Here is an 11,528-nt window from a genome sequence, read left to right as displayed (position 1 = left end):
GTGGTTGGTTGACAAAGCAACATTAACTTGCTGTGAAAGCTTCTAAATGCTTGCTGGCAATGGTCAATCACATTTATAATTGTGGCTACATAGGAGGCTGAAATCTGAGGCTTGAGGTTTGAAGCCAGCCTGGGTAGACAAATCCAAGAGACTCTTACCTTTAATTAACCAGCTAAAAGCTATATATGGAGGGATGGCTCAAGTGGTTGAGCAGGAGCCTTGAGTGGAAAATGCTCAGCAAGAACCACAGGCCTTGAAGTCACCTGTAGTACCAGCACCAGTGTTTCTAAATGCTTACTCTCAATTTCTATACTTCTCTCATTGTGAGCTCACAAACTGAATCTGGTCATTACATATATATATATATATATATATATATATATATATATGTATGTATGTATGTATGTATGTATATATGATAGCCCCAGGCTTGAACTCGGCTTGGGCTCTGTCCCTGAGTATTCTTTACTCAAGGCTAGCACTCTACCACTCAAGCTACAGCTCCATTTTGTCTTTTTGCCCCACTTTACCTTTTTGGTGGTTAGAGAGAAGAGTTTCATGAGCTTTCTCTCTTGGTCTAGCTTTGGAATCTGATCTCAGATCTCAGCTGAGATCCTGAGGTCTCAGCCTACTAACTAGGTAGGATTACAGGTATGAGCCACTGGCACCTGGCTTCTGATCATATTTTGAGTAGCATTATTTTCTTTTCTGTGGGGGGTGGGGAGGGTACCAGTCCTGGGGCTTGAACTCAGGGCTTAGGTGCAGTCAGTCCCTGAGTATTTGTGCACAAGGTTAGAATACTACCACTTTAGCCACAGCTGCTCCACTTCTGGTTTTCAGGTAGTTGGATGGAGATAAGAGTTTCATAAACTTGCCCATGGGCTGGCTTTGAATTGTGATCCTCAGATCTTAGCCTACTGAATAACTAGGGTCACAGGCAAGAGCCACTGGAGCCCCACAGAGTAGCACTATTTTTAAAACTCCTAAAATCATTGCAAAATATAAACTAATTGGATAGCAATCCTTTAAGGGCTGTAATCTAGCACCAGTCCAGGATAGACTAGTGTTCATAGTCACTCTAATAATTTTATTTCCTGGAGGAACAAGGGCAGGGGCTTCTGAGAATACACTACTTCTTGCTATAATGACAGCTTCCCACAGCATGCTACCAATTATAGAAACCTGTCTTCTCATTGAACTTTATATGATTCTCCTGTGTCTGCTAGTCCAGCAATCTTCAACTTTTTGTTCATCCTACCTTTCCCATTTTCTTCTTTTTTAAATTACCAAGTTCCTTGTTCATGAGCCTAGGACCATGACTCCTGGACTGTTACAACAGTCTCCTTGCTGCCAGGGTCTCCTTCCTTTTCATGAATGAAGCTGGACTCTAGTGGTTCACAAGTGTAGGTACTCAGGAGGCTGGCATCTGGGGATCAAAGTTTGAAACCAGTCCAGGCAGGAAAGTCCATACGACTGTTATCTTTAACTAACCCCCCAAAGCCAGAAGTGGAGCTGTGGCTCCAGTGATAAAGCACTAGCCTTGAGAAAAAAAAGCTTATAGTCAGTGCCCAGGCCCTGAGTTCAAGACCCAGTACCAGCACACAAAAAAGGGAGGGGCACAGAAATGGACAAAGAAGGGTGAACAAATGCAGTTATAGTATATCCATTGTATATCCATACACTATGTGGAAAATGAACTACAGAATTTGTGGGCAGGGACAGGAAGGGGAAACATTGTGCAAAAAGACATTGTCCAAAAAGAATTGTACTCAATACCTGACATGAAATGGTGACCCTCTGTACAGCACCTTAATAATAAAATTAATATATTAAAACATATATGTACTAAAAAAGTCAGATCTTTCCTAATGTTTTCAAATATGAGGCTTCATGATGTCTACTCATTGGCTTTCTTAATGAATTAAATAATGTAATGTGCTTAGTAATCTAGAAATGTACAACCATTTTTTTCCTTCCCTCCCCTGCATTGTAACTATTTATTTACTCACTACTCTCCCTAACAGGATTGTGGGGACTTGAGAGGCAGGTATCTATTCCTGACTCATCTTTGTACTCCTGAAATTTCAATGGTTACCTTACAATTCACAAAAATTTGCACTTAGTACTAGTGGCTTATTCCTAGACTCCTAGCTACTTAGGAGACTGAGATCTGAGGATCAAGGTTTGAAGCCAGCCCAGGTAGGAAAGTCTGTGAGGTTCATATCTCTCTTATCTGGAAGACTGCAGTTCAAGGCTAGCCCTGAGCAAAAGTTTCCTAAACTCCACTTCCAAAATAATCAGCAAAAAGCAAGGTTAGAGCTATAGTTCAAGTGGCGGTGTGCCAGCCTAGCAAGAGGCAAAATCCTGAGTTCAAATCCCAGGACTGAAAACACACACACACACACACACACACACACACACACACACACACACTACTTTACTGAAAAAATGAAAACCTGAAACCAGAGACTGGTGATTGCTTTTGCTGTTTGCTAGATAAACTGCCACATATCCTTTGAGATAAATCATGTACAGCTTTTTCCTGCAGTGATACCACATATAATCCACCATTAGATCTGGGCAGAAAGCCCAGTTCTAGCAGAGCACAAAGGAAGTAGGCTGCTTTCCACAGTAGCTGAATAGATTTTCAGGGATGAGAATTTTTGGAATGCTGGGTACACCCACGTTTAAGTATGCAAGCACAATCCAAAGGAAAATTTCAAATCTATCTTTCTTTTTCTTTTGCCCTAACAGTTATTACAGTAGTATAATGAATAGCAGCCTATAAACATTGTCAAGTAAAAAAAAAAAAAAAAAAAATCAGGATTATAGACCACTTCACTCATTTTGTGGATTGCATGATAAACTTTTTAGGCACTCTGTGTTTGTTTAAAAAAATGAGGAAGCTGTAAGAAAAAAATCTCCAAGAATCGGGTGCTAGTAGCTCACACCTATAATCCAAAAATTGAGATTTGAGGATATTGGTTCCAAGACAGCCAGGGCAGAAAAGTCGCCATGAGACTTATCTCCAATTAACCACTCAGAAACTGGAAGTTTCTGTGGCTGTGGCTCAAAGTGGTAGAGCAGTAGCCTTGAGCAAAAGAGCTCAGGAGCGGTGCCAAGGCCCCAAGTTCAAATCAATTAAAAAAAAAAAACAACAAACAAAAACCATAAAAACCCCAACAAAACCAACATTCCTCCCCCCCCCCCCCCCCAAGAACCTGTTTAAATCTTAAGTATTCAGTTCAAAGTATTTTGAAGATTTAGGGTTTTAAATCAACAATCAGGCAAGAGTCACCCGCAGAAGGGGATTATTTTATTTTATTTTATGGTGCCTGTCCAGATGGACTTCTGACTCCTGATCTTCCTGCTTCAGCTTCCCTGGCTTTGGGATTATGGCCTTGGACCATCATACCTAGCCAAAAAAAAAAAAATTGTTTTTAAACAGATTGTTATATATTCTTGTAATTGTGTTGCATGTTGAGAAGGTGAACAAAGAATTGTTTTCATACTAGCAATGTTAGTCACAAGATAAAAAGCCATACATTCTTTGGCTGGAGTTTAGAGGAGAGTGAACTTTCCCACGGAGGGGGAGGGGGACACCAGGAAGCTTTTTCCTTAAAAAACTCGGAGCTCCAACCGATCGTGTTGCCCATTATTATTATTATTATTATTATTATTATTATTTAATGCAAGGGAGTAGATATTTTAGAAAAATCCTAGAAATATTAAAAATTGCAAAGGATACAATGGTACTTAAAAAAATAGCAAGCAAGCCGGAGGTTGATGGTCCTCCGCGGGAAAGGGTCTGTTTACCCGGTAAACAGCGGTAGCCACGGAGACACCTGCAACTTCCCCAGATATCAACACCGCCACCTCGTGGCCACATCCGGGCTACTTCTCTGTGAACCTGCGACGTCTCCACATTTCCAGCCGTTGGGCTCATTTGAAACACACGCTCCACCAATCAGTCGTCCCTCTGTAGGGAGGCGGGCGTTGAGCGACGACCAATCAGCGGCGTCCTGGAGCCGCGGGCCTATGGGGAGGAAGCTGACCTCACGCGCCAATTGGCATGGCTGTGGGAGGGCGCCGCTCGCTTTTTGAGTTGGAGAAGAAGGCAGTCTCCGGCAGCGGGCTGCACCCCTGAAGGAAGCCGGTCTCCCAGGACTGTTTTTCCGCCCCTCAGATTGGTGAGGTCCGTGTGGTGTGGTGTGGTGTACGGGAGTGAGCGGGCGACGTCCTCAGAGCCACGGGCCCCGTGGGCCTGCGGTCAGCGTCCTCGCCCCGGTGGGAGACCGCGCTTTCCGGGAGTCCCGGCGCAGGCTTCCCGGCTGTGGGATCCGGGCCTGAAACGCTCAGATTGCCGGGCCTGAGGTCCTCAGATTGCCGGGCCTGAAGGCCTCGGATTGCCCCACCCGCGGCGTGCAGTGGCGGGACGGCCGGTCCCCCGGCCCGCGGGGCGGGCGCGCGCGGGGCGGGAGCGCGGTGTGCGGAGGGGTGTGGCGGGCGGCCGGGCCTCGGGACGTCCCCGGGGACGCCTGCGGCCTTTGGGCCCTCGGGGGGAGTTTCGTCCCTGGGAGGAGGGTGGGGGGAAGTTGGATTTATTGGTTCAGATTTTGCTTCTGACTTCGGGCGCCGGTGGCTCACGCCTGTCATCCTAGCTACCCTGGAAGCTGAGATCTGAAGGACCGTGGTTCAAAGCCAGCCCGGGCAGGAAAAGTCCGTGAGACTCTGATCTCCAATGAACTGCATCCACCCCGTCCCCTTCACACCCCCCCGCCCACCCCCAATAAAAAGACCGTGCTGTGTGACTCAAGTGGTTGAGCGCTAGCCTTAAATGGAAAGCCTCAGGGTCAGCGGCGCCTAGGTCCGGAGATAACTCGGGAGGTGTCCCTAGACTCCATTCCTGAATCCAGGCCGCCCATCAGGCCCCTCCCCTGCCCCACCTGTGTATGGTTTCGGGGTTAACGAGCACCGAGATGAAATAAAGTACCATAAAAGAGATCAGTCGGTGTCTGCCACACGTTAAGCTGTAACTACGTGCTGACTGTCATCAGAGCCCAAGATCTGCTCAAAACTGTACGTTCCCATTCATGCACACCTAACCAACCTCTGGCGATCTGATTTCTTGTATCGTCCTGATGTTGGTGCCAGTCACCTCCCCAGCCGCCCCACAATGAATGACATTTTGGTTCTTCCTCCTGGAAGGTAGCTAAATGAACCGATTTAAAGGGAAAAAGTAAAGCAAGTGTTTGTTTTAAAAGGTCCATGTGTTGTGTTTCATCTAAAGCCCCATGAAGTCTTGTCATTGGGTGAATTGAGTAGATTCAGGAATCCATATCCTACTGTGCTTATTTTAGAAGCTGCTAGAGTACAAGAATGTGGGAAATGGTTGGTGTTTTCCAGTTTGAAATTGGATGGTTGGATATTATGTTGAATTATGTCTGTAGAAATTTGAGATCTGTTTTCAGAATAAATTGATATACGTAGAAAACAATTTTAATTGTGTTAATCACTGATGCTTTTTAAAGAAGGAAGCATAGGAAAATATAAATAGTATTGTAAAAGGTTTGGGGGATAGTCAGATCTTTCCTTCTCTTGCTCTTCCTCATCTTCCTCTTTCTCTTCTTTTGATTCTTTTCAGGATTGAATCTAGTGTCCCTTGCATGCTAAACACATTATTACTGATTTACAACCTCAGGCTTGTTCTATTTTTTAAATTTAATTTATTTTTTTTTTCTTTGGTTGGCCTTGGGGCTTGAACTCAGGGCTTGGGTCCAGTTCTTGAGCTCTTTAGCTCCCACTTTGAGCCACAGCACCACTTCCACTTTTCTGGTGGTTCATTGGTGGTAAAGAGTCTCATGGACTTTCTTGCCTAGGCTGGCTTTGAACTGTAATTGTCAGATCCCAGCCTCCCAAGAATAGCTGGGTTTACAGAGGTATGAGCCACCAGTGCCTGGGCTGGCATGTTCCATTTAAATACAGGTATACAATGTGTGATGATCAGGTCAGGTAATTAGTGTATTTCTTCAAACATTTATCGTTCTGTAAGATCATTCAAAATCCTATCTACTACTTAAAATACACAAGTTTTGTCAGTGGTAGTTACCCTGCTATACTGTAGAACATTGGAAGTGAGTTTTCATAGCTAACCTCTATGAATGTTGGGTTTTGTTTTTAGGTGGTGCTGGAGTTTGAACTCAGGGCCTTGGGCTTACTAGACAGCCCCTCCTTTTTTCCCAGTGCTTAAAGCACATTGGTGCATATCTCTGAGTTTGTCATATCACTTGAGTTTTGAGACAGATTCTCACTATATAACCCACACTTTCTACTGCTTCCGGAATGTTGGCCTGCACCACCAGTCTTGGGGCTTGAACTAAGGTCCTGGGCACTGTCCCTGTTTTTTTTCTCTCTCTCTTCTCTCAAGGCTGTCACTGTCACTTGAGAGGCTTAGCTTCACTTCCAGCTTTTTGGTTTTTAATTGGAGGTAACAGTCTCATGGACTTTGCTGCCTGAGCTGGTTTTGAACTGTGAACCTCAGATGTTAGCTTCTTGAGTAGCTAGGATTACAGGTGCAATGCCTGTAAACATTTTTTTTTTTTAAAAGAGAACTTTGAAAGCTTTTTAGAGCCTTTTCTCATTCCTTGGAAATGATTAAATTTAGGAGATTTAAAATAAGGACTAGATTGAATTTGTTGTTAACTCTGAATGAAGACTCTTAAAATCCTTGTTGCTCTCCTTTGGAGGACCTTAGAATAGTGATTATGCACGCATTGTAAGAAGAAGCAGTATCCACGTTGTGAATGTTACATGAGAACGATTCCTTCTTTTTTTTTTTTTGAAATGTATTTAGTTTTCATCACAACTGGATTTGAATTGTATTAGTTAGACTGCTTTATCCATCTAGACAATGATAGTTAATCTACTAAATACAGAACTGAGACAGGAAGCCAAGTTGCCTAACTGAAAACTTTACAACTGTTGTAGGTCGGTGTGTGCATGTAACAATCCCTCATATCACCATTCAGAAATGCTGTTCATACCTTAGTGTTTCTCCTCAGCATTCAGCTGGAACTTTTTGTTGTTTGTGTTGGTCCTAGGATTTAAACTTAGGGCCTGGGCTCTGTCTTTGGGTTTTGTAGTTCAAAGTTAGCGCTCTCTCACTTGAGCAGCAGTTCCACTCCCAGCCTATTGATTGCTAATTGGAGATAAAAGTTTCATGGAATTTCCAGCCCATACTAGCTTAGAACAGCAATCCTTAGATTTAAGCTTCTTCATTTGCTAGGATAACAGGTGTGAGCTCCCACACCCAGCTGGAACTCTTTCTTTACTAAGAATGGAACAATTATTTGTATGTTTTATTACCCTGAAATAGGAAAAGGGTAGGTCATAAGTGTACCTCCAGGTAAAGAAGAGTCTTCCTTGTTATATTAGTTTAAACTTATTGAATATTTTAGGAATTTACTTCCAGTTAATCAACTAATATTAGCACTCCACCCCCCCCTTTTTTTTTTTCTGAGTTCTGGGGGCTCAGGCATGCTAGGTGAACACTCTACATCTTAGCTATACCTCCAATGCTCCAACTGGTGAAAACCAATTAAACATTCTCTCTATTCTTTACTTGCCTTATTTCAACTTTTCCGAGTCCCAAAAGTCTTAAAGTTTATTTTCTTTCATAGACCAGAGTTATATTGGCACTAACTCATACTAAATTGTCAAATGATAAGGAGAGATGTTTGTAAATTAATATGATACTGACAATAAAGCAGAAGTTCTAACTCAGAAGTTCTGTATCAGAAGTTCTGATGCAGAGTAAGTTGAGAGTGGTAGATCAAAAGTTAGAAGACTTGCTAGGTAGAGAATCCTTAAATACAAATAGTTGTGACGTACATTGTAACTTGTCTTTCAGAAATGCTGAGAGCTACATTGTTGCTCCAATATACCTGGTATGTGGACTGGTGGATTTTAAGGGAGAATTGGAAGGGACTAAACTGTAACCAATATAGAATTGGGTGGACTAAACTAAACAATGTAGAATTGGAAAGGGTGTTCTTTGGAGTTAAAGGAGTGATAGTTACTTACTTTTAGAACCATACCTAAAAATCAGGTAGAGAGAGAGATTGCTGAAGAAATTGACCTCAAACTTGTTTCAGGTTGTGTTTGCCTAAGTGCCCATATTGTGGCGTTGGGCAGAGAGAAAAAGAGGCTAGGTCCTGGAGATACTTGAGATTTGGGAAGGGAGAATAAGGCAATGTAAGAATGGTAAGTTTTTGTTGGTATTATTGATGGTGGTAGGTGTTATGGTGCTATAAATAATAGACATAGTAATAGAAATGGATGCATATTATGTCTGATCTGTGTTACTGTGATCTATTTTGTTATTTTTCACTATATTTCTGTAATTTCTGATATTAACATTTTTACAGGAGGCGAAACCAAAGCTCAGGAGAAATAGAGTGACTTTTTTTTTTAAGGATAGTACTTCTTACCTACTGTAGATATATTTTTTAAAAAAACTGTAATGCTTTTTTTTTTTTTGCCTGTAATGCTTTTTTTTTTTTCCTGGTCGGTTGTGGGGTCTGAACTCTGGGCCTGGGCACCATTCAGCTCTGCAGCTGAAGGCTAGAGCTCTACCACCTGAGCCATAGTGCCACTTCCAGCCTTTTCTGCTTTATGTGGTGCTGAGGAATCGAACCCAGGGCCTCATGCATGCAAGACAAGCATTTTACCATTGAGCCACCTTCTCAGCCCTGTAATGCTTATTTTTGCCCAATGATCATGTTCTTTTTCATGTATTTTCTTTTTTTAGCCAACATAGAAAACAATGGCTGACAATAGTATATCAATATCGACCTTGGGAAGGACTTACTTGGCAGACTGTTCTATTTTTGAGGCTAAAGTTGTTGACGCTTCTAAGGAAAACTTGTATATTGGATCTGCCTCAAATGTTGAAGGTAAAACCTGTTATTATCTATGTTGCTTGCTTTTGAGACTAAGGTCTTTGTTATATGGTGCAGGCTGGCCTGGAACACCTGATCTTCCTGTCTCAGCCTCCTAAATACTGGGCTTACTATCTGCTCTGAAAACCCTGAATTACTGTTTGAATCTTGAACTTACTGTTGATTTTCTTAGGGTGTAATTGTAATAAAAATAGTTAGAAGCATAGATATTAAGTAGATATGATAGTATCATTCTCTGCTATTCAGATTTTCTGTTTATTGTTTAGATTAATGTTCCTTAACTTTGAAAAGAAGGGAACATCTTACTGCTGATTCTGCTTCGTTTTTTGTACAGTGGTGCATAGAAATTCTGGCTGCACAATTAAGCTAGAATTTATTCAGTCCTGACTGGCTAAGTGCCCTTTCTTCTTTGCAAATGGGATAACTTCCTGAGAGTGTATGCACTTGGAAGAAAAGGGCTATTGATATTTGTTTACTCTGTCACAATATATTTTCTAACATGAGTATGGCCAGATATTTCTATCTAAATTAGGACTGATGTCATTTCAATTTTTGAGAATGTTATCATCTCAAAGATAGAAGGCTTACTATATAGCCAGAAGCTGAGGAAGCAATTACTATGTTTTTAGTACTTGACTAACATATTTAAACATTTTACATTTTAATAGAAGAAATGCCTCAGGTTGAAACTCGAGTGATAATGGTTCAAGAAGCTGGAAAACAGGAAGAACTTGTAAAAGCCCTAGAGGTATGGAGTTTTGATTAACAATTTACTTTTAAAAAAGATTTTTTTTTGGCCCCATCAGTGTTTAATAATTTCCCTCATCACCTTCTTAATCTTATACATAAGTCTCTTTTTCACAGACTATTAAAATAATGGAAATCCCTGTTATAAAGATAAAAGAAAGTTGTCCTGGAAAAGCGGATGAAAAGTTAGTAAAAAGTATTGTTACCATGGTAGGTGACACTCTCATTGCATGTAGCATGCTGCACTTCCCTTAATCAACTCGTTCCACTGATGGTGATTGGAATTAGGCCTGGGTATATTCTGTGTATTTTGAAACTAGACAAAGAGAAACTATTTTAAACTTAGTTTTAAACTTTGGGTATACCTGAAACCCAAAACTATACTATCTATTTGAAATAATTCCATCATTTAAAGAACTTGATTACTAAATTTAAATGACTCAGAATGTACAGGATCAGGTAGTTGTCTTTAAACCTATTCCCCCTCTATGCCAGTACTGGGACTTGAACTCAGGGGCTGGGTGTTGTCCCTTGCTTCATTGTTCAAGACTGGAACTCTACCATTTGCCACAGCTCCACTTCCAGCTTTTTGATGAGTAATTGGAGATAAGTATCTCATGTACTTTCCTGGCTGAGCCTGCTTCAAACCATGATCTTCAGATGTCAGCCTCCTGAGTAGCTAGGATTATAGACTTGAGCAACTAGTACCAGGCTAATTTTCTTTACACTCTTAAGCTTCTTTTCCCTCTTTAATTTTATATTATTATACTTATTATAGATTGTATATTTATTTACATGTTTATATATTTTAATATTTATTATATATTTATATATTATCTGTTTTTCTGAAATCACAAAGCATAGTAAGTGATAATTCTCACAAATTTGCTTCAGTGTATGAAAGATACTTGTGCCAGCTGGGCAGGCACTCTCCACTGAGGTTCACCTCACGTCTCAGCTGAGTGTGCTCAGTCTGCTTGAAAAAAATAACAGTGACCAGATTAAGAAGAAATTTACTCTCACAGTTCTGGAGGTTAGAAGTCCAAGAAGAAGGTGTCAGTTACTGTTTCTTGAGGCCTTATATCTTGGTTTGCCAGTGGCTTCCTGCTTGTTGTGGAGTCCTCATGGAGCTTTTCCCGACACCCCCTAGCCCCTTCTGTGTCTGGACATCTCTGCTGTTATTTTGTGAGTCAAAATTTCTTGTAAGAATACTAGTGAAATTGGTCTAGAGCTCCATTCATAGATCTTAATTACCTGCTTGAAGCCCTTATCTCCAGATCCACTCCCCTCTGAAATGAGGCTTCATTCTTCATTTGTGGTTTGGAGTGCTGAGAGGCCAATGGGCTGAGACTCAGCCCTCATGCATATTAGGCACAAATAATTGACACATCTATCCAGTTTTTCCCCCTTGTTCTTTTTACTCTGGAATTAAGTAGGCTGTTTTGTGTCTTCATTCTTTCTTTCTAGGTACATAGTATAAAGTGTTAACTGTGAGTCACTATCAGTAATTTTCTTTAACCTACAACTGCCTGTACACCTCACATCTTTCTCTTCTGCACATTTAGATTAAAACCTTTTTACAAATATTATGTGCTGTTATTTTTATTAGAATTTTTTTCTGAGGATATTTAATTTGTACAGGAAGAAATGTAGGTGGGTTACATTTACTGTACTCTACTGTCCAAATGTACATACTTAAGAAAATTACAGCATTTTAATTTTCTAGGGCTTAATATGCATACTAGATGATATTTGGGATTACTACTATCATACTACTATCATCAGAAGTTTGTCCCTTTAATAATCTTTAAATTTAAGGTC

General features: G+C 41.0%; 1 protein-coding gene across 4 annotated transcripts in view; it reads left to right on the top strand.

Annotated features, from left to right (window-relative positions):
- Window positions 1-4,038: 4,038 nt before the first annotated feature.
- Window positions 4,039-11,528, top strand: part of Ect2 (epithelial cell transforming 2) — a 63,522-nt gene continuing 56,032 nt past the window's right edge. For 2 of the 4 annotated variants that reach the window (XR_006147326.1, XM_042678910.1), the window contains exons 1-4: window positions 4,039-4,195; window positions 8,810-8,954; window positions 9,629-9,708; window positions 9,825-9,917. Coding sequence is in view for 3 of the 4 variants with exons in the window: in XM_042678910.1 (XP_042534844.1) it covers window positions 8,825-8,954; window positions 9,629-9,708; window positions 9,825-9,917 (303 nt within the window). In the remaining variant the exon portion in view is untranslated. The remainder of the gene's footprint in view (window positions 4,196-8,809; window positions 8,955-9,628; window positions 9,709-9,824; window positions 9,918-11,528) is intronic. The other 2 variants (XM_042678911.1, XM_042678912.1) reach the window with 2 other exon arrangements.

The sequence above is a fragment of the Dipodomys spectabilis genome, unplaced genomic scaffold, assembly GCF_019054845.1.
Source record: "Dipodomys spectabilis isolate Male_0828 unplaced genomic scaffold, ASM1905484v1 ptg000050l, whole genome shotgun sequence".
NCBI lineage: Eukaryota > Metazoa > Chordata > Mammalia > Rodentia > Heteromyidae > Dipodomys > Dipodomys spectabilis.
The sequence above is the reverse complement of the archived record's forward strand: the minus strand, read 5'-3'. Positions and strand labels throughout refer to the sequence as shown.